The sequence below is a fragment of the Alosa alosa genome, chromosome 10, assembly GCF_017589495.1.
Source record: "Alosa alosa isolate M-15738 ecotype Scorff River chromosome 10, AALO_Geno_1.1, whole genome shotgun sequence".
NCBI lineage: Eukaryota > Metazoa > Chordata > Actinopteri > Clupeiformes > Clupeidae > Alosa > Alosa alosa.
The window spans coordinates 6,847,833-6,869,384 of NC_063198.1; the positions used below are offsets into that span (position 1 = coordinate 6,847,833).

Below are 21,552 nucleotides of genomic sequence, written 5' to 3' on the forward strand. Positions count from 1 at the left end.
TAATTGCGGCACAAGGAGGTTGTGAATAATGCATTCAAGATCACTTACACCTCATGGAGCATGCCATAGGGTTGAAGAGAGATCGCCATTTTTTGCTGCTGAAAGATGAAGATTTCGCTCGTTCGCCCCCACACTTTCGAGGGAAAATAAGACCTTCAGAGAGGGCTCCGCTCCAGTTTAGAGCAATACAAACATCATCATAACACCAAAACAGCGCCGAGGCACTGCCAGTACAAATGCGATTTGAATGAACCACTTACTGCTCAACACTCTCCACATAATGTCTACTTTAAAACGTAGCTCTGCCACATTGGAAAACACACACCTCCATTGTTTTGGGTCACTGTATCAATTAACAAGCCAACGCTTGTTTAGTCACTGAAAAGACAGGACTGCAATGAATATCTTAGCGAGAGCAATAAAACTTAGCTATTGTTATCAGTGTTGAGAAAATAACGTCATCCTCCCTCACACGCGAGGGCTTGGTACAGGTTTTCAGCCCTGCGTCTGTGTTATGTCTTATGTACGGCCGTGTGTGTGCCTTTCCACTCTTGGATATTTAATTGCTGATGTAAGATTGTATGAGATTATTACATATTGACTGCAGTCCCCGATACCCATTGCAGATTATTGTAATGATATGCTTGATGACTCTCCGCTCGTTTAAGTTCCCCAGGAGGGGAGGCAGCAAATCATCTCCAGACTGCCCCTCTGTGGCCATTTGATAAAACAGCAGGACCGAAAAATAAATAAATAAATAACTACATCAGCCCCATCCTATCCAAACATATCTTCCTCTTGAGAAATGGCTTCACTCGATTGCTAGCTTCATCAGCTCAGCCTCAATCAGACGCTTAGTTTATTTTCCCAGACTGATTTGTTAGTAAATTAGACTGTTTATCTGTGTGCAGAAAATGACAAAAAAATAAAAACCCAAAACAGTTACTGAACACGCACAGGCCTCGGTTGTTGTCGTGATGGACTTTGGAATGCATCGCGCTTGATTAGGCAGTGGATATTTCCTGATTGGTCTTGGCTCTAAATGGAAGCCTCTACTTGGCTTTCATGATTGGCCTTTCCTAATTATGTAAATAGATCCCCCCCTCTCTTGGTGTCAGTACTGTAAATGAATTGTGTATGCTCACACGCCTAACCGCCATTCCATTGCATTAGTAATGGCCCTAATTGGCCACTCCTTGGGAATAATTGCGTTGACCAAGGTCAAGTTCTTTGCCCGTCTTTCTCTCAAGTATTGTTTTTCCGCATCTAAACACGATGATGACTATTCACACTGCACACACATAGTGGCTTTAGAAGCCACAGAGAACAATACACAGATACTGCTTTCACATACTGTATAAATCCCATATATCAGTTAAAAACAAAATGGCACTTGCATTCACAGAACACAGTTTTACAAAACGATAAAGTAACCGGTGCTGTCTATTCACAAACAATTCTATTGAATGACAAGCTACTGAGCACGATCCTCTGTGAGATCTGCATGTATTTGGAGATCAAGCAGAAAACCTGAACATGCATCCTGAGGGTCTCCATATTTTCCTATTATGATGTTAGAAATGGGGAGATGTAACTAGAGGAAGGAACGCCAGCAAGAGAGTATGTATCAACTGAACACTACAACTGACCACTACACAACTGAACACTACAACTGACCACTACAACTGACCACTACAACTGAACACTACAACTGAACACTACACAACTGAACACTAACTGAATACTACAGGACTGAACACTACAACTGAACACTACAGAACTGAACTCTACAACTGAACACTACAGAACTGAACTCTACAACTGAACACTACAACTGAACACTACAGAACAGCAGACAACACGCTGTTTAGTTCCCCTTATTTTCCAACTCATTCCTACTCTTCAGGTCCAGTAATTGCAGCGGTGGACAGTAACATTAGAAGTCATATGTGAGATATGAAGTCGGCTTCCACATCATCTCCAGAACAGGATATTTTCACTGGACTTCAACAGCACATGGCACATATTTCAAAGCTTAATTCCATTCAGTATGACACAGCTGTTCCACTTGAATAACTCATAAAATTTGCACAGGCTATTCATGATATTTTATGTGGTTTGGAGTTTGGAAAGTCACGTCATCCAAATTATCGGTATGGTATGCCATGTCTTTGTCTTCCAATAAGCTGCACTGCATACTGAATTTTAGACAGAGATAAAAAAAATAAAAATAAAAGGTATATAGAAGGCAGTTTCTTTTTCAGTTCTGTAATGTTTGAGGTTAGCCTGTTGAACAGAAAATCTCCTTGCCAAATAAAGCACCATAACAAAAACAAGTCCCAGAACAGTTTATTTCAAAGATTTGTGTCGGTCCAAAGAAACCAGACAAAACGCCACAGGAAACAATGACAGTGATCAAGACACGCCACAGGCTCAACAAATGGTCCCTTTCGAGGTGAATCATCAGAGGTACCATAGGAAAACTACTGTGTGCATGGAGCACATGGCTCGGTATGAGGACAACCTTGAGCACCACCTCTGAATGCATTTGTTTGTTGCCCTTGGATACAGTTTACTGGCCATACTGTAAAAGTCCCTTGAGGGTGGTGAAGGTGTGTTGCTCTCTCTCTCTCTCTCTCTCTCTCTCTCTGATGGGCTCGAGAGAACAAAGGCAAAGTTTCTCTACCACAGACTTTGCCCACCCTCTATGACTAAGTTATGCCCTGTCATGTAGTCGGAGGCATCAGATGCCAAGTAGACCACTGCGGCTTGCAGGTCTGTCACATGAGCCAGTCGTCCTGCCGGGATATCTGACAGCCAGCGCTGCACCAGGGGCTTCAGACACTCCGAATGGATGAGAGGGGTGTCAACAATCCCCCTGGAAGGAGAGACAGGGAGGGGAAAAAAAAGAGAGAGCGAGAGAGAGAGACAGAGAGAGAGGAGGGTGTGTTGGAGGGGGACAAGGAGCGATGAAAGTGAGAGTAAGGGTTGTGGGGGGGTGGGAGGGGTAGAAAACAGGGGGGGGTAGGGTTGAGGGGTAGAAAAAAAAGAAAAACAAGATGAGCTAGGCACATCAGACATCACAGGCAGAGTGACAGCCACGATTCACAACAGCCACCACTTGGGTGACGAAAATAAAGCCAATTATCCGCGCGCAAGTGAGGGCGAGCCCAGGTGTTTTGGAGCGGCCTTCTGATAATGTTTACGGCAGGGCTCCCGGCGCTTCATGACTTGCCCCCTGCCCCGTTACCGGCACCACCGCCAGTGTGTGTAGGATCCTCAGCGCAATTTGATTTCAGCGGCTCAAAAGGCACACCTCCATCAGTGTCCTCCCTCAGTCCAGCATGCTGATGCTTTGGATGACATAGCGTGTAAGTGAGGCTGATCTGTGAGTACGCTATCGATGCCTCTTCTTGCTCCTGAGACAGAGACAGCCAGCCAGACACCTCCAGACCTGATCCTTTTCAACAGTAATGACAGCAATCGCTCAAATCGCGCCGCCCTCCCCATTTGCACACACACACACACACACACACACACACACACACACACACACACACACACACACACACACACACACACACACACACACACACACACACACACACACACACACACACAGCTCACATGCAATCCGCTCGCGATTGTTACAAATGTATTTACACGAGGACATCTAATGAGAAATTCCTGCCTACGTTCTCTGACAATCAGCATGACAGTGACTAAAAGCCGAACATCCATCTCCCCCCGTTTAGCCAGGTCGAAATGTATTCCGCTACCTTGCTACAAATTCTGCCATTCCGATAAATTAGCGCTTCCAAGGAGCATGTGACACCTTGGTTAACACATTCCACCTCAATTATATTTCTCTTCAGCACCCTGTTATCTGGAACTCTTCCTGGCAATCAGAGGTGCCGTTTTCCCTCAGCCAATTTTCTAGATAATGTGGCTTATCGCCGCGGCGGCTAAAGTTGCCAATGAAATCAGGCGGCAGTCAACCTCACACACACTAATTGTGTCCCCCCTTTTTTATGCATATTTACCCACTGTCACTTCAAAGAAATCAGTGGCCCATTGAGACGGCTCTCTGATAGTGGGTGGGGGAGAAGGGAGGATGTGTGTGTGTGGGGAGGGGGAGAATTGCTTCTCTTTGCAAATTAAAATTAGCAAACAAGCTGGCGATAAATAAAAATGAGGGGCCGAGCACGGCGATAGTGTCTTTGTTCCCGCCGCCACCCCCCCCACCCGACGGAGAGGGGCCCCGGCTCCTGCAGCCGGACGGATTTGCTCGGGGATCGCAGGGGCTCATGGATGCTCCACTTCACACGCATCTCCTCTCCTCCTCCTCTTCCTCCGCCTCTTCCTCCCGCTCTTTTTCCTCAAGTCTCGCAAAAGAGCTTCACACAAAAATACACACAAACAACGGGGCCCCCATTGTTTGTGGCAACACCTCCGGTTCAAGAGGCTAATTTGATCCCCTAATTGAATATAACAATTAAAAGGGAGGAAAAAGCCTGTTTTGCTTGACTCGCCCCACCAGCAGTCATCAAATTAAGCACTAAAGTATTGTGTGCGGCCCGTAAATTAGTGCCTCAAGCTCTGATGTGTCCCCAGTCCACACACGTCTCACAACGCGCTCCTCTTTGTCCCTTTTTCTCCTTCATTCATCACAGCTTTGCAAAAGCCAACAAAATAATAATAAAAGAGGATTAAAACGAATTGCTTGTTTGCCGTGAAAAATAAATGGCTGGCCTTAGCTGCCCAGAGGACTTTAAAGGCTGGCAGCACCACTAAGGGTTTTTGTCTACACATGAATGCGTTTGTGCAGCCGGGATTTCCTTAGCTGTCGGCCCGATCAATCAGGGGGGACTTGATCAGGTAGCATAGCTGCTAACTGCATTTCATGGAGCCATGCATCTGAGGTACATTATTCCAAATAACATAGCATGGGAAGTGCTTACCTAATACAGAGCCATGTAAAATGTCTGTCAACATCAGTTCATTTTCATTGAGGGAGTTCACTTTATTTAATGTCAAGCAGAGGCAGTGCACACCACATCCTGCACTCACAGTACAGTAAAAGGTACCAGACTTCTATGATGTGACTCAGTGACTCTGAGGATTCTAAATGGTTAACTTTAACACGAACACTGCCATGTTTATTATTGCGGTATACTGTGTTATACATTGCGCCGGATAAAATTATCTTCTAAGTTAACATCAACATGAACATAAAGATCTTGTTGACCTGGGAGCATGTCAAAGGAGCATTTAACTCATTAACTACTGACCAAGTGATTGGCCATTTTAAGTTCCAAAACTTCCATAATCTGGAAAAGCACTGCCATTTGTTTTCCACGGTCTCTTATGGGAGAGTGACCACCCTGTGTTCTCTACTGCTCTGGGCCTATCTGAGCTATGAGACTGAAGTCTGCCCTGGTGGTGTGTGTAATATGTGGAACTTACGGAGAGATGCAGTTGACTCGGACCCCTCGGTCAATCCACTCCGTGCCCAGGGTCTGTGTGAGTTTCACCACGCCCACCTTGGACGCGTTGTAGGCCAGCTGCTTCTGAGGGTGAGGGACTGCAGGGGTGGGCAAGACAAATCGAAGTGAGAAAAGGAACCGCATTTTCCATCCTGTCTGGCCGCATAAATAATGTATTTCTGTCTGCCGTCACATCACTTCCTCCTATAATTAAATAAACAAAACAAAGGAACCACTGCTCATATCGTGCAGACTCTCACATCACATCAGCCCTATGGCTAACTTTGAAAGATTTTACCATTTTCACAAGCTATTACTTTATATTTTTCGCAACAATCCAATACAAAGGAGTCGGCTTTATGTATGAGGACATTGACGAGGTGCGTTTGACTTGCTTCATTGCCACCACCGCTTCTGTCATAACTCAACGTTCAGACCTGAACCAAAAGCGACGGGGAGATGGGCTCCTCATTAGCTTTCCGGGACCCTGTAGATGAGGCGATGTAAAATTAATTACTCTGGATGTTCGCTTGTGTTCTGCGGCCGCTAACAAAGGCAACACGCCATTTGTTTGCCTTGACCATCACAGATGCTGCGCGCTGCGTGCGATGCGGGGGGAAAGGGCCTCATTTTCCGCCCGTTGATTAATCATCCCGAGCGGGGCTCCAAGTTACATACAACTTTAGCAGTTAACCTCGTCACCCGGTGATCTCACTGCCAAATAGCCCGGGCCGCGAGCGCGCGATGATAAATATGACACAGCTGCACGGAGCGCTGGTCCTGCCGAGAGGAGAGGCTCCGGCCCCCGTGCTTCTCAGGCCCTCATTTGTTTAGAGATGGGGGGGGGGGGGGCAGGGGTGGGGAGGCACTGATCAGCTGGAGGAAGAAAACCGCTGAGGAAGGTGATGATGATGATGACGACGACGATGGTGATGATGATGGCACTGTTGGTGAGGTAAATGATGAAGATGGGGAGGAGAGGTAGTCGCCATTGAGTGACCTGGAGTGGGCTGTATCTGAGGAGAAGACAAGCCCCAGGCTTACAAACAGAGACAGGCTTGAAATCCTCCTTATCAGGTGTGTGTGTGTGTGTGTGTGTGTGTGTGTGTGTGTGTGTGTGTGTGTGTGTGTGTGTGTGCCTGAGACCGCATCTAAACCAGCCCGGCAGCCATAATCCGTGTTGAAGACCTGATGATACCAGCTGCGTTGCGTAGTTCAAAACTGCCCTTATCCATCAAATAAAGCCCCCTTGATGTTCTCCTCTTCCAGCACCGCCAAGTCCCCGGAGAGACACGCAGGGAAGAGAGCTCAAGAGCCTCCTAAAGCCTCTCTAGCATCCATTTATTCCTCTTTAGCATCCAGCCAGCCATTTATTCCTCTTTTTAAGGGCAGGCAAACAAGCAGTGTAGCCAGCAAGGCTCTGACTATTTAAGTGTAGATACAGGCCAGTGCCATCAAGGGGTTTTTTCATCATTGTAAGGCAGCTTTGATCTGACGTTTGACATTTGGTTCTAACCTCCCCAAACATGGAGGCAGAATCTGTGGGGTTTTCTCCCTCCTCTGAGCACGGCATGACGGCGTACTAACAACCATCTTCCATCCACTACCACAGCCATATCAGACACCACTTTGTTTAACGTTTCTGAATTGCTAATAATGTAATATTTCATCTCAGCAGGCAACCAGGTAGCACACCTGCATTCTCACAAGATAAAGAGGATTTGGGGGGGGGGGGAGAGAAGGGGTAAAAAAAAAAAAACCTACAAAAAAAATATTATTCAGCAGATGGACTAGACACTGTCATTGTGCATTTTAATAGGCCTCAGTGTCGCCATTTCTGTACCCAGTCTGGCTACAACAAGCCCCATCTGATTATACATTATGACAATGTAATAACAGATGTCCAGACCAATAAAGCGTATTCCTATAGGACTGTTTATAATGCGAGTAATTGATCACTTCGCCCACTCTGTACACGCTGGCCCTCAATTTCCCAGCATGCTCCTGTTTTACAGATTGCCCCCACAGTTGGGACTCCGGCCCATATGGTAGGTAAGTTTATTGGCTACTTGACTGTACAGCTGATGAAGTGCCGCGGGTCTCCTGGAGGAACCTGTTGGAGGAATTATGGAGTGCCACAAATAGCTCTCCCTTTACAACAATGCGGTGTTTTGCTTGTAAAAAATGAGGTAACAACAACGAGTAAAAAAAAAAAAAAGAAAAAAAAGAAAGTCGAGGAGAGAAAAATATGACTCGTACACAAGGCGCGCTAAAAAGCAAAAGGGCTGGTGGGACTAGGACAAGTGGGGCCAAGTGGGGACTCTGTTTACTCAGCCTCGTTATGAGGCGCGGAGTCAGAGGCCCAGGGAGCCCTGCCAGAGTCATCTGGCTTTATGATGAGGCAGAGAGGGCACTGCCAGAGACACGACGCTAGGCAACACTGGACACACTGACAGATGGAAGAAAGGAAAAGTGGGGAAAAGACCAAGAGCTACAGAACAGAACCGCCCCCCCACCATGGCATAAATGCCCCCTAACAGAATGGCGCAGACATAGATGTATAGGGTATGGGGGGAAGGTGTTTGAATGTAAAGGTTTATCTCCACCGAGGTCATTGTGGGTTCAGAGATTATAAGTCCAAGGCATGGAGTAATGTATCTACATGATGATACAGGGCACTACCAGCCGGATGGCTGAACAGAGAGTTTGAATCAGGGAGAATATTGTCAATATCAACCAAACCTACACCTGTGTCTAATGATTATACTTCACCACTCCACAACTCAGCCAATGTCTGTCTAAGTATTCTGTTGGACATGTGTTAAAATAATGTGTTTGGCAGATGGCCTGAAGTTTACTTTGCTCTAAGCCAAATTAGCCCAAATGACCCTTTTATTACAGTTTTCAGCAGTTTTGAAACCCAGTATTGACCGGCGTGCCTGAACACTTCCAACAGACCTCTAACCTTCATTCTTTAACATCCTGTTCTGCTCTCTTAAGAAAAGAGGAAAAAAGAGAAAAGGAGTACAAGGGAGCTTTTGACTTACCTATTAGACTGGCCATGGAGGCTGTGTTTATGATCTTCCCATAGCCCTGCTTCAGCATAACCCGACCTGCAGCCTACGGCACAGGGAGACACGCTTTCAAACACGCCTCAGTATCAACTCGCTTTCTAACCAAACAACTGCACAGGAAGAGCGGGACAGAATAAACATGGCAAAGACACAGCCTACCTCCATATTGAATGTCATATCATAATTGTATAATGTTTATATGAACACACCTCTCTCTTCTCCCTCAGCTTATGTATGCAATCATTTTGGCTTTACATTCCTGGATGAAAAGCAACCCCGTGTAATAACAGCAATGATACAGTTTGATTTTTCTCTCGGTTTCGAACACCTATCAAGGTTCTCTCTCGCAATGCCAAAAGTTCAAGCTGTACTGTCAAGACTGGAGTTGTCTCACACAGACAAACATCAGGTTTGTGGGAAACAGCCAAAACCACCCTGTCAGTGTTGCCAGAGATTCAGACAAAGAGATGAAAAATGTACAGTCAGTGGTGCAGAGAAAGGACCTGGCAGCATCACCTACCTGGCAACACATGAAAGTTCCCCTCAGGTTGACATTGAATGTTTTGTCCCACTCCTCAAGGCTGGTCTCTTCGCTGGCCGAATTCATGTTGATGCCAGCGTTATTGCATGCTATGTGGACAGTCGCCCACTTAGCCACAATGGCATCCACCATTTTCTGAACATCCTCTGGTTTGCTGATGTCTGCAGTGAAGGCCATACTCGGGATCCCTGATAGTGTTGAAAAAGGAAAATCAATAACATAACTTTGACAAATGACATAAATTAACTTTAAGGACTTGTTGACATCCATGCAGATAAAATATCTAAAATGTATTTGACATTTTTCTGATTACCTACAATCAACATTGCTACCCAACAATCTGACATCCACAAAGAAATGCCCACTAACAAACTGTAACCTAATGCTAGGGCGCCCTCTGCTGGTAACAGCATAAAAGTACATTTACATTTACCATTGCACTCACATACTTTGATGCATCTCCCTAAGCATTTTCTTCAGCTATTCAAGCCCCCACAGTTTAACTTATTTAGCCAAGGGAATATTGAATTTCCCACAGTGCTTATTCAAATGGATGAACTGAACATAATTATGAATTACATTGCCATTGTGATACAGTTGCAATCTTCACATCAAAAAATGATAAGCACAGAGGAAAATGTCTAATGTGGCTCCAGTGACACTAAAGCAGTGTTGTGGGCAGTGGACTGAATGGAAAACCTATTGGAATAGAAGTGCCGTCTTCAAAACATGGTTTTCAAACAAGTTATGATCAAGATATGAGTAAATGGTATGCTGTGGGCTTGTTAATTATATTAACTAATGAGTGAGTAAGTAAACTACTCTATCATTGTTGACTCCATCACTACTGGTCAGCCACTGTAATAGCATCAGTTTGCACTTGTATCCAGTTGTTAAAGGTGCTCTATGCGATGCTGGGTAACGTCACTTCTGTTGACTTTCAAACAAAACAGAGAGCTAACTCGCTACTTCCTCACCCTCCCTCCCTCCTGTGCTGCTCCTGTGCAATTGAAAGTCTCCTAAACGCACATCTCATCTGTGATTTGCTGTAACAGTTTGTTATGTTTTTATGGTCTAGGTTTGCCTAGCTTGTTTTTGTTGCCGTTTTTGGAGCCTGGGCTGTCCACAGAGATCGTGTTTTTTTACAGTGTATTTAGGACACAGATTAGTGGTTGGTTAAGTGATGTTTGCAGTAAGTGCATAAAATGTTTTAGCCTAAAAAACGTGTGGCATCGCTTAGAGCACATCTAACATAACACAACTTTAGGACAGCTTGTAATGCCGAATAAAAATGTACAACACTTTGAAAGAAAAGGATTTTCTTTATGTGCAGCTGTTCTAGACAGGTGGTATGGTGCTGTACGAAATGAGTCATCTTTGAAAGAAGCCACTTTACTATTACTAGAAAGCAAAGCAAAGGCACATATTACAACTGAGAAATAACATAAAATGTACTCGGGTTTACACTTCCACAAGTCTTGGCCAGTATAGCTCCCTCTGCTGGTGAAAATACCCAATAACTGGAGTCAAACCCTCAATGCAGAGATTTTGTGAAAGCCTGGCTCTGATGCCTGTCTTTCACATCAACAGATAACATGTGTTGATAACATGTGCTAGTCCGTCCACTGGATTAGCTCCCAATCTTTCAACATCCAAATATTGCCGCTTTTTAATTAAAGTTTTGGAGTTACTCCGGTGTGCAGACATTCTCTATTGATACTTTGTCCTGCACCTGGCCTAAAGATTGGTTGCGTGCACATCACACCTATCAAACACTGTCTTTACGGTACTACCTTTATGTGTAAGCTCCTCTGCTACGGCCTCTGCTTTCCCCTGGTCCATATCCACGATGGCGACTTTGGCCCCGGCCTCCCCCAGGGCATGAGCGAAGGCCCTTCCAATGCCCTGGCCTGCCCCCGTCACATACGCCACCTTCCCATCCAAACGCAGTCGATCCAGGATGGGCTTCCCTCTCAAGCCCCGGAAAACATCATCATTGGTAACCCTGTTCTGTTACAGGCACAAAGGCTCCTTAGACATATTGGTCTTGAGAATCAGAACTCCTTGATAACAATATTCTTTTACCCAATTATAACCTATAAAACTCCAGAACAATTGGACAATGGTGGCAAGTAATTTCTTTCGGCCCAGTATGGGGTTCTGATCTTACCATTGTGCATGTAGCTAGTGAGGGGGGAAGTCTGCGTACAATGGTGATGCCATCTCTTAGAGGAATCATCACCTAGAACAAAAGCACAGGTTATCCCAATGGTCACAAAAGAAATCAGAACAGCTTGATATTCACGGTGAAACTGATGCAGATTGTTACTCTTTTTGAAGTAGGTTTTTTTGGTGATCCCACTAGTTGCCCAATAGTTGCCCAGGCTGTTCAGAATGTAATTTTGTACACAAGGTCAGTTTATTTACAGGACAACATTCCAGAATGTATATAGTCCCTAGCCAAACCAAAGTTAGCAAGCTACCTAGACTTGTATCCTTGACCAGTTCAAAGATCATACACAGGCAAGCAATTTAGGATATAATGTACTATGAAATAATCATTTTTAAAACTGGTCCACCTGCTCCACACGTGGATCTTTGGAGACAGACTCGTTAAAGTCTCGTAGGGCCAGGCCGTTTTCATCTTTTGAGTCCTGCAGGTAGACTCGTCCTTTGTACAGAGAGTTATCCACACATATCACACCACCCACTCGGAGAAGGTTGTTGTCAAGGAGGAACTTGTAGTAATTGATATAGTTGCCTTTGTCAGCATCTATGAACACCATGTCAAACTGATCACCAGCCTCTGCCAACTCCTACAGTATTGAAAAGAGAAAAAGAAAATCAAAACAATTTGCAATTCAACATCAACGTCATTGCAATTCAAATATCAGTTACAAAAGGAAGCTTATACAATCAACGTATGTATGTCAGTTATGTAAGTTGTATATGTAATAACATACAGTAGAAGATCTCATTAAAATTCACCTTCAGGCTATCCATTGCAGATCCTATTTTCACACTAATCTTCTTGCCATGTGGGGACTTGTCAAAAATGGGCTGTACAAATTCCATCAGGTAAGCCTCAAGTTCACAGGCAATTAATGTACCATCTTCTGGCAGGGCCTCAGCCATGGACAGTGCCCCATAGCCAGAGAACATCCCAATTTCCAGGATTCTCTTCGCTTTGCACATGTGCACGAACATTTTCAATACCTGGCCTGTCATAAATGCATTAAACAAATGTTTTGAAAGGCTTCTCTTCAAAGGGCACAATCGATAAGTTGATTCTTTATTATATATATTTTTTTTTAATGTTAATTTTTTATTTAACATTTTTACAATTTATGTAACTATTGTAATGTTCATATTCTGTATGTTGCTTTGAACAAAAGTGTCTGCTAAATACTATAACCATATTTACTATCTTTGGATTAATAACATGAAAGCCAATTATGTGATGCAAGTGAGGCCGTTTGATTTTTCTCTGACACTGATGAAAGACACAGATATGAAAATCGTAGGTTTCGCACGGCCATACATGCCTTCCACGTGTCCCGTGATGCATTCTTTTGGAAGGCGAAACTTGGTTTTCCCCTCCTTGTATGCTTGGTCCCAGTCATGACACACTGTCTTTCTGCACACAAGAACACAAGCACATCACACACTGCAGTGCCCTCATCAGATGCCACAGCCTAAAAAAAATGATGGTGGAGGTCAAGGGTTCCCAACCTATTTTGGCAGGTGACCCTATTTTGATGTCACAAAACGTTGGCGAAATGAAATTTTTTTCATTTACTCGGGAGTGTGCGGCACCTTCCTTCTTTTACTTTAGATATACACACCAATAGCCAGCACCTCATCTTGGTGTGCGTTACATCTCTCCTTCACAAAACGTTGGCGACCCCAATCATTCACAACATCTCAGTTGCAACACCCAGTCGAGGGTGGTACCTTGATTTTTCCCAAATGTCCTAGCAAGCTAGTTTGTTTGGCTATCTTTGCGCGTGTGGTTGTTTTGCTACTTTATTTGGAGCGTTGATCAAGATTCAAGTAAGTATCAAGCCAATAAAGTATCTCATGCAGGCTGTCTAAGTTTATCTTTTTGTAGCCAGATTGTAGGGAAGGATCCAATTACATGGCATTTTAAATATTTTGTTATTTATTGTATGTATATTTGAGTATGAGTCAATTGTAAGATACCCAGTATCTCAGGCGACCCCACATAGGGTCCTGGGAAACGATGGTGTAGGTCAGTGGTCCCCAAACTACGGCCCGCCACCTCATTTTGGGTGGCCCCCCAAAACATGTCCGTAGTATAGATCATCCGGCCCGCACAGGAGTACAACATCGTCAAACTAAAACCTCCGCAATTTTCCCCATTCATTCTCTATGGCGAGTCTTAACAGTACACATGTAATACTTGTTTTGGCGCTGTTTTGCGTTTGCCATCGAAAACGGAATGAAATGTAAGCCTACCTGCAAAAAATGTAAGAGGCCTATGCTAACTGCATCAGTGCTCAAAGTATTTTAAAAATGTATCAATTAATTGTTAATAACTAACTAACTTCTATTCAAGTCATATTTCTGGGACTTTCTGGGATAATTATTTCTATTTTTTATTCACTCATTCAAATGTTCATACAAAGAGTTCACAAAGTTCTCATCAGGTGACTGAAAGTTAGAATGGTGGTCATTTCAGACCACTTCAGCACTTCATAAAATTGTCATAGTTTGAGATCTTTAAATTATTTGTAGGATATTCACAACTTGAGCTGTGTATGCAAAGACACAGAATTCAGAGTTCACACATTTTTTAATAAAATATACTTTTGGGAATGCAAACGTTTTTTTATTAGTATTATTTAATTTTACACTGATATGGCATGATGACAATATAAACACAGCTAACAATGGTATTAAATTGCAATAGCCTATGATTAAATGTAATAAAATATTCAACTAAGGTAGACTGCTGCTGTTCACAGCACTAAGCTATTAATGGTTACTGATATAGAACTACTCCGAGTCTCTGGCCCTCTCTTGGAGCCAGGCATAGTGAGCTGGCCCTCGGAAGAAAAAAAGTTTGGGGACCACTGGTGTAGGTGAAAGTGCATAGGCCTATGTTACATGTAGCTGTGAGTTATTATTTTTTATACTATGAGTGTACAGATCTTATATTACAGTCACCAGTTGTGCACAAACAGATAGATTGTTCTTTCATGGATTATTTTTTGGACCATGTACCATTCTAAGCGTAAATGTTGATATTTGATGCATTGTACTAGAGATAGCCTAAAGCACACCACACACAGGTGCCGACATGCACACGAGCGCTGAAATTCTTATTTCAAGGATTCATTAAGAAATGGATTTTATTGAGTGGTGCCAACCAATACTGAACTGAATCGTAGACTACACAGTAGCAGCGAAAGGGTTGTATTGGAAACAATGGAATCTAAAGCACTGCAGTCATGTCGGCGCCTACTGTATGTGCAGGTACATTTGGGCTCATTTATATCTGTAGTCCCCAACACACACACATATATTGGCTGCATTCATAGAACGAAAGGATGTTATCTGTCTAAAATTTGCCAAAACCATGTCATCGTTGTGCCATCATAGGAGAAAGAGGAGTTCACTCACTTATAAAGTTCAGACAGGGGCTCACTTTCCTGGCTGGTCATCCTTTCCAGGTAGCTATCTAAGCCACTGGCCATGTCTAGTGCCTTCTGTAGATTATTCTTCAACTCTTCTGGGACATTGACATTACTGTCAGCAATGTCCTTGGCTTTGGACAGATACTCCACAATGAATTCCAGCGGAGTATCAGAAACTGGAGACAAAAATCAATTCAAAGTAAAACATATGTGAGTATTGTAGAATACCACTGTCCAATATCTACTGTATAGGGTCATTCCACGTCAATTCAACCAGGGCCCACGCACTTAGGTCTCAAAAAATTCTGAAAAAATTACCAGGTGTACCTATGTTACCCAGGAGACACACTGTAAAATTACTCTTATGTAAGATCAATACTTTCCAAGATACAGCCAGTTTTACAGGGGGAGGGGGGTGTCGTTTTTGTTTGGCCTCTTTTTTTTGTCAAAGTTCACAAGCCCACAGCGCAAGAACTAAACCATGTAGGAGGCTCACATTTTGCATGCTGGTACATAAATAGGAATAGTATGTAGCAAAATGGTCATGTTTGGTCTGGATAATCCTGCATGGTCATAGCTGTCCCTCAAATTTCAGAGGTCTGCTGTTCAGACCCTGAAGGGATTTGTTTTCTGTGCATTGCTTTTTGTGAGAGTGTTTCTACTTATCTCAGTAAGGAAAATAAATCAAGAGCCTATGTTGAGTACAAATATGTCTTCTGAAGGCTTAAACAGAGCCCAGCCAAAAACTCCAATAAAATTTGTATCAAATTTGAGGGACAGCTATGACCATGCAGGATTATCCAGACCAAACATGACCATTTTGCTACATACTATTCCTATTTATGTACCAGCATGCAAAATTTGAGCCTCCTACATGGTTTAGTTCTTGCGCTGTGGGCTTGTGAACTTTGACAAAAAAAAAGAGGCTGAACAAAATCGACACCCCCCTCCCCCTGTAAAACTGGCTGTATCTTGGAAAGTATTGATCTTACATAAGAGTATTTTTACAGTGTGTCTCCTGGGTAACATAGGTACACCTGGTAATTTTTTTCAGAATTTTTTGAGACCTAAGTGCGTGGGCCCTGGTTGAACTGACGTGGAATGACCCTATATCAATCATAACAATAAACAAAAACTAATGCGCCTAATATACTAGAAGTTAGAATTAAAAGCATAACTAAAATAGGATGCAAATTTGTTTTGTATATCTGACTCTAATATGTCAACAGCAAGAGTTTTGAACCTGGCCTTATCCAATATTTAGATTACGATTTTAGAATTTTGGAGAATTATTGCTTATTCTGTTGATTGATTAAATCAATAATTCCTCATCAGCATATAAAATCATCACATTTCTGAAAACTTGAAATAGAAAAAGGAATGTTTTTTTTTTTTAGAAAACAACAGAGGATATGATTAGCCTATATCTATCTATGCTCAAGCACCCATCAAATTATGAAACAACAACTTACTGCAAAAATTGCATTGATACATTGTTCTGAGGTTCTACTGTGCTACCATGAACTGTGTAGTTAAAGGGGTAGCCTCTCCAGTTATCAATCATTAAGACGCGAGAAAAAACAACCACCTCGTGATTTTTGGTTAGGCACTCCTGGCATGGACGACATCACCAACCGGAACGACCGACACAACTGCGACTGATCAGGGGCAACAGTTCAAAGCACCAAACTGTCCGGTCTTGTTTGCGATTTCTAGTCACACCAAATCCAAGGACGATGGATCGGACTACAAAGTTTGCGACGGAACCAACTACGCTTTCTAGAGACGCATCCCCTGTATCGGTCAGAGAGAAAAGGTATCTTGGACGCACACGCAATGTAGGCTGACAGTCCAACAGACTCGCGTCTGTAAAAAGTCTCAGCTTTCGATGCCTAACTAATCAATTCGCAAACAGCAAAATAACTAGAATATCATGTGTTAGCCACAGTAGCCGACACAGAAAACGCCCAAGTCCCTGCTACAGAACAAACTACTGAGTGAGGACCCACTGACTGACAGCCCACATTTCAAAGCAGGTGGTCTAGCCTATAGCCAAGGCGACAGACCTGCTTACGGTGTAGTTAGTAAAAACGTACCTTTAGCTGCCTGCATGCTGAAATCTCCGATTTTAAAAAAATGTGCGAACAAGTTATGGCACTGGGCATACAAGCACGCAGTCTCGCTGCAGTTCAGCCTTTACGTAGCCTATGTATGCCTCTGTCGTGAGCGGTCAAAACACGTGACAGACAACTTGCGTAAAGTCTTCTCCAAAAAAACCTTGCCAAAGTTAAAGTTCAGAATCATTTAACAGAAATTACTGTTGTGGTTTCAGATGAGTTCTGTCAATGAACGCCGTCATATATGAAGATGTTTTGCACTAGTTACAGTTACACTACATGAGTTACATGTGTTTTACTGGCTCTTTATGACACTATTTATTTTGCTCTTCCAAAGCACGACCAATTTTTATTTGGTCTATTATTATTATTATTATTATTATTTTTTACTTCTATAGGTTGGATAACTGTGAGACAAAGATTGCGCATGCTTAACACTGCACAACATCAAGTCAATGAAAATATACCTATATATATATACATATTAATTTGTCTTTTACTAGTAAAAGACTAGTAAAAGACAAAGAAGGTAGCCTACTAAGACATTTCATAACGTATGTGAAGGCCAAGTTATATCACGGAACTGATGACACATTGTGCAACAATTTAGGCATACATGACGTAGGGGACAGTTTTGTAAGGTAGGCGATTACCTGAACGATCGGCCCCCTCCTTATATACGGCAAAATGAAACAAGCACAAGCTGCAAAATCATATAACCTGACTTGTTGTCCCACAAACTAGTTTTTGGTCATGTCAATTAGTCCTACCACATCCATGGACGAATGTCTGGAAGTGCAGCATCGCGAGTCTAAACCTATTCAGTATTATCTAGTACAAGTAAAGGATACGTGGACGAGAAAGAATCGGAAACCGTTGAAGAACAAAAATAAACGGTTGTCATCTGCCGAAATGTAAGTAGCCTACATTAATGAATATAACTATCCCTTACAGAAAATAATTAATAATTCGTTCACTAACTATGGATAGTGAATTAATTATTCGACTAGTGCATCGTAAAATAACTGAATAGTGAATCAGTAGGCTAGTGCAAAATCAAGAGTAGCCTATTCAAACAAGTGTCCAAGCTACCAAGTGTCGCTTTAAAAATGTAGACATAGTCTACACCCTCTGTAGGCTATTACCCTAATTATGAATGAATAACAACATCCATAATATTGTAACTAACTAAAGCAACACTATGCAAATATTTACCACTTCTTGAGGTATGCCTTTATCAGGGTAACAGTTTTTGTGTCACCAAATTTATTTTGATTGATTGCATGGGAGTGACATATAGGCCTAGACTATACAATCCCGAATATGTGCCTAATTATGTGCTCTGGGCTGGAATACAGTGCAAAAATGAAAGAAACCGTTTGACTGCCAGACATCTGTTGCCAAAAGACACTGGTGAGCATGTTGGCAAGCTTCTGTTCTTGCAGTGCCAGCTAAGGCTCTGGGTGGTGTTTACAAGGTGTTGCATGTCTTGACTTTTATAGTTAGGTAGCTAGCAAATTGTTGCATATTGATGCTTTAAATTAAGAAATTCATAATGATTTGACTGATTCTGATACACAATACTTCTAAATATGCAATACATGCAATACTTCAGTTCCTGATTATTGTACCATGACATAGCCATGATGAAGCTATTTTTTTCTCTTTTGCACAGACATGAGTGCACTGAAGAAAAGGGGACTACCTGGACGGTGGTCAGTCCCATTGTTTTCACCTATCAGGTAATTGAGACCCAAAACCTGTTGGATCCCAGCAACGATGTCCTTCTGACTGGCCACGTCAGAGATCCCCATCAGCTACAGGTCCTGCAGAGTAACCCCAGGCGTCTCAAGCGCTTCGTGGTCATGGACGAGACCGTGTTCAAGCTCTATGGCTCTCAGGTCACCGACTACTTCAAGAGCCGCAATGTCCTGCACAGGATACTTTCATTGCCCACCACAGAAGAAAATAAGTCAATGGAGATGGTTATTATGATCCTCAATGAGGTCCACAAGTTTGGCATCGACAGGCGCACAGAGCCGATCATCGCTATCGGAGGCGGTGTGTGTCTGGATATAGTAGGACTTGCTGCTTCCCTGTACAGGAGACGCACTCCTTACATTAGAGTACCAACCACTCTCCTCTCCTACATTGATGCCAGCGTGGGGGCCAAGACTGGGGTCAACTTTGCCAACTGCAAAAATAAGCTTGGCGCGTACATTCCACCTGCTGCTGCGCTGTTGGACAGGTCCTTCCTTCAAACATTACCACGAAGGCAAATCTCAAATGGTCTGGCTGAAATGCTCAAGGTAAAGGATTTGATTAGTAAAAAGAAAGATCACTTGCATGCAGCTGAGAACTGAAATATGCAATATGTTTATTGTTAAAAACAGAATGTAAAGACCAAATAAAAATGGATAGATTCACAGTAGGAAATACTAATGTCATTTTGCAGCAGTCTTTAGTTCAGCCACACTCAGTTGTATGCCATCTGAGTTGTGCTGTTGAGCAGGATTTGTGTGATATAACTGCAATCATTTCTCTATCCTGTAGATGGCGCTGATGAAGCACCAAGGGCTGTTTGAGCTGCTGGAGCAGCACGGCCAATACCTGCTCAACTCCAGGTTTCAGTCCAGCAACGTGGACTCGACCCCAGTGGCTGCTATCACCACTAAGGTGGCCATTGTGACCATGCTGGAGGAGCTGGCCCCCAACCTCTGGGAGGACAACCTGGACAGACTAGTGGATTTCGGCCACCTCATAAGTCCTGAACTTGAGATGGTGAGGGCTCTGTTTCTTAGATTACAAAACCTATGACACCTTACAAAACCAGAAGAAACCCCTGTCCCTATGCCAGTGGAAGATTGGAGTTATAAATCTTCTAAGAGTGAGAGGTAACAAGTCTCAGCAGGGACTGACCCTGTTGACTTCTCCGGTATGTGTGCCTGAGGGAAACACACTAAGTAGTTCCATCAATTTTCACATCATTCATAGTGTCATAAACTGCGTGCTTTGACAGACAAGCAGACAAGCGAAGCGAATACCATTCATACTGCTTTTCTATATGCTGTATGTGAAACCTTTTTTTTTCATTCTCTGCAGAAAGTGCTTCCAGCGCTGTTGCACGGGGAGGCGGTGAACATCGACATGGCCTTTATGGTGTACGTGGCCCGTGAGCGGGGTCTGCTGACAGAGGATGAGAAACTGCGGATCGTCAACTGCATGCTGGCGCTGGAGCTGCCCGTGTGGCACGGGGACTTCACACTGGCCCTGGTGCAGCGGGCGTTGGCCGAACGCCTTAAGCATTCGGGAGGACTGACAAGGATGCCTTTGCCCACCGGCCTTGGCCGTGCAGGTATGGAAAGCCTAAAGTCACAGCAGCAGCATTGCTGTAATTTCAGTTCACATGTGAATTGTGGTTAAGTTGCAAAATGAGGTTGGTTGAGTTCAAGAGCTAATTAGCCCCATGTGCAATTCATCTTGTTTTATATGTAAGGGATAATGTATAGAACGCCGGTCATTATGGGGAAAATAAGTCCCGATATATATATATACTGTATCATAATACTATATAATACTAATATATATATATATATATATATATATATATATACACTGTATCATAATACTATATAATACTAATATATATATAATATATATATATATATATCACAGCAGCAGCATTGCTGTAATTTCAGTTCACATGTGCATTGTGGTTAAGTTGCAAAATGAGGTTGGTTGAGTTGCAGTTCAAGTTAATTAGCCCCTTGTGTGCAATTCATCTTGTTTTGGTGGTACTTTAATTCAATTCAATTCCATTCAAGTCAATTGAGGGAACCTTGACCTTGAAGTTTACTGTTTGCCTTTTCTCAACAGAAATCTTCAATGACACAGATGATGAAACCCTGTGCCATGCCTATGAGAGGTGGTGTGATGAGTTAAGCTCAGGACTTAGATAGTGATATATTGAGTTAATGTTTGACCTCCTGTTTACCCTGTATTGATCAATTCTGTTTGAATAACACATGCATTTGTTACAAAACTTGATGTTGTATTGCCTTTTGTGAGAAGGTATTCCTAAAAGCACAAAAACAGACCACACACAGACCATGCAAGAACAATAAGTAAGTATAAGTATATATACTCTTTTGATCCCGTGAGGGAAATTTGGTCTCTGCATTTATCCCAATCCGTGAATTAGTGAAACACACTCAGCACACAATGAACACACAGTGAGGTGAAGCACACACTATTCCCGGCGCAGTGAGCTGCCTGCAACAACAGCAGCGCTTGGGGAACAGTGAGGAGTTAGGTGCCTTGCTCAAGGGCACTTCAGCCGTTCCTACTGGTCGGGGTTCGAACCGGCAACCCTCCGGTTACAAGTCCGAAGCGCTAACACGGCTGCCCCACCCAAATACATCAGCTGTGTTTTAAAACCCTTATTTCATTGGACATAACATGCATTCTCTTTTACATGAATGCTTTTTTTTTTAAACTAGAGTGCTTTTTCGAGATGGAAAGATGGTAGAAGAGGTATGGAGAAGAGTACGAAGGCCCCAAAGAGACATGGTGGAAATTTATTTACTTTTGTAGAGGGGATTTTTGTTAGCAACTTTTGTGTTCCCTCGCAATAGGTTTTGCATTCCCTTGGAAACTTTAAGGGAATGCAAAACG

General features: G+C 43.0%; 2 protein-coding genes across 3 annotated transcripts; one reads left to right on the plus strand and one right to left on the minus strand.

The window, feature by feature from the left end:
- Positions 1–2,337: 2,337 nt before the first annotated feature.
- On the minus strand, positions 2,338–16,989 carry zgc:113054 (uncharacterized protein LOC541322 homolog). 2 transcript variants are annotated; one of them, XM_048254873.1, is made up of 11 exons: positions 16,858–16,989; positions 14,748–14,937; positions 12,647–12,738; positions 12,090–12,322; positions 11,681–11,917; positions 11,272–11,343; positions 10,895–11,111; positions 9,081–9,289; positions 8,534–8,606; positions 5,467–5,584; positions 2,338–2,878 (listed from the first exon to the last, which is right to left on the minus strand). In XM_048254873.1, the coding sequence occupies exons 1-11, from the start codon at positions 16,871–16,873 to the stop codon at positions 2,683–2,685; spliced, it is 1,653 nt and encodes a 550-aa protein (XP_048110830.1). In that variant the 5' UTR covers positions 16,874–16,989; the 3' UTR covers positions 2,338–2,682. The 2 variants fall into 2 exon arrangements, with proteins under 2 accessions (XP_048110830.1, XP_048110829.1); XM_048254872.1 differs by lacking the exon at positions 16,858–16,989 and adding an exon at positions 16,350–16,827.
- Positions 16,990–17,524: 535 nt separating this feature from the next.
- eevs (2-epi-5-epi-valiolone synthase) lies at positions 17,525–21,072 on the plus strand. The gene is made up of 5 exons (XM_048255287.1): positions 17,525–17,792; positions 18,554–19,187; positions 19,432–19,659; positions 19,981–20,233; positions 20,755–21,072. The coding sequence occupies exons 1-5, from the start codon at positions 17,632–17,634 to the stop codon at positions 20,835–20,837; spliced, it is 1,359 nt and encodes a 452-aa protein (XP_048111244.1). The 5' UTR covers positions 17,525–17,631; the 3' UTR covers positions 20,838–21,072.
- The last annotated feature ends 480 nt before the right edge of the window (positions 21,073–21,552 follow it).

Bases quoted from the DNA above. Each gene is read 5' to 3' on its own strand.
- zgc:113054 (XM_048254872.1), bottom strand. From the start codon at position 16,389: ATGTCGTCCATGCCAGGAGTGCCTAACCAAAAATCACGAG. The intron at 14,938-16,349 runs GTGGTTGTTTTT...TTTTGTCTCCAG, and splicing joins GCCTAACCAAAAATCACGAG to TTTCTGATACTCCGCTGGAA. The intron at 11,344-11,680 runs GTGGACCAGTTT...CTTTTGTTCTAG, and splicing joins AAGATCCACGTGTGGAGCAG to GTGATGATTCCTCTAAGAGA.
- eevs (XM_048255287.1), top strand. From the start codon at position 17,632: ATGTCAATTAGTCCTACCACATCCATGGACGAATGTCTGGAAGTGCAG. The intron at 19,188-19,431 runs GTAAAGGATTTG...TCTATCCTGTAG, and splicing joins GTCTGGCTGAAATGCTCAAG to ATGGCGCTGATGAAGCACCA. The intron at 20,234-20,754 runs GTATGGAAAGCC...TTTTCTCAACAG, and splicing joins CACCGGCCTTGGCCGTGCAG to AAATCTTCAATGACACAGAT.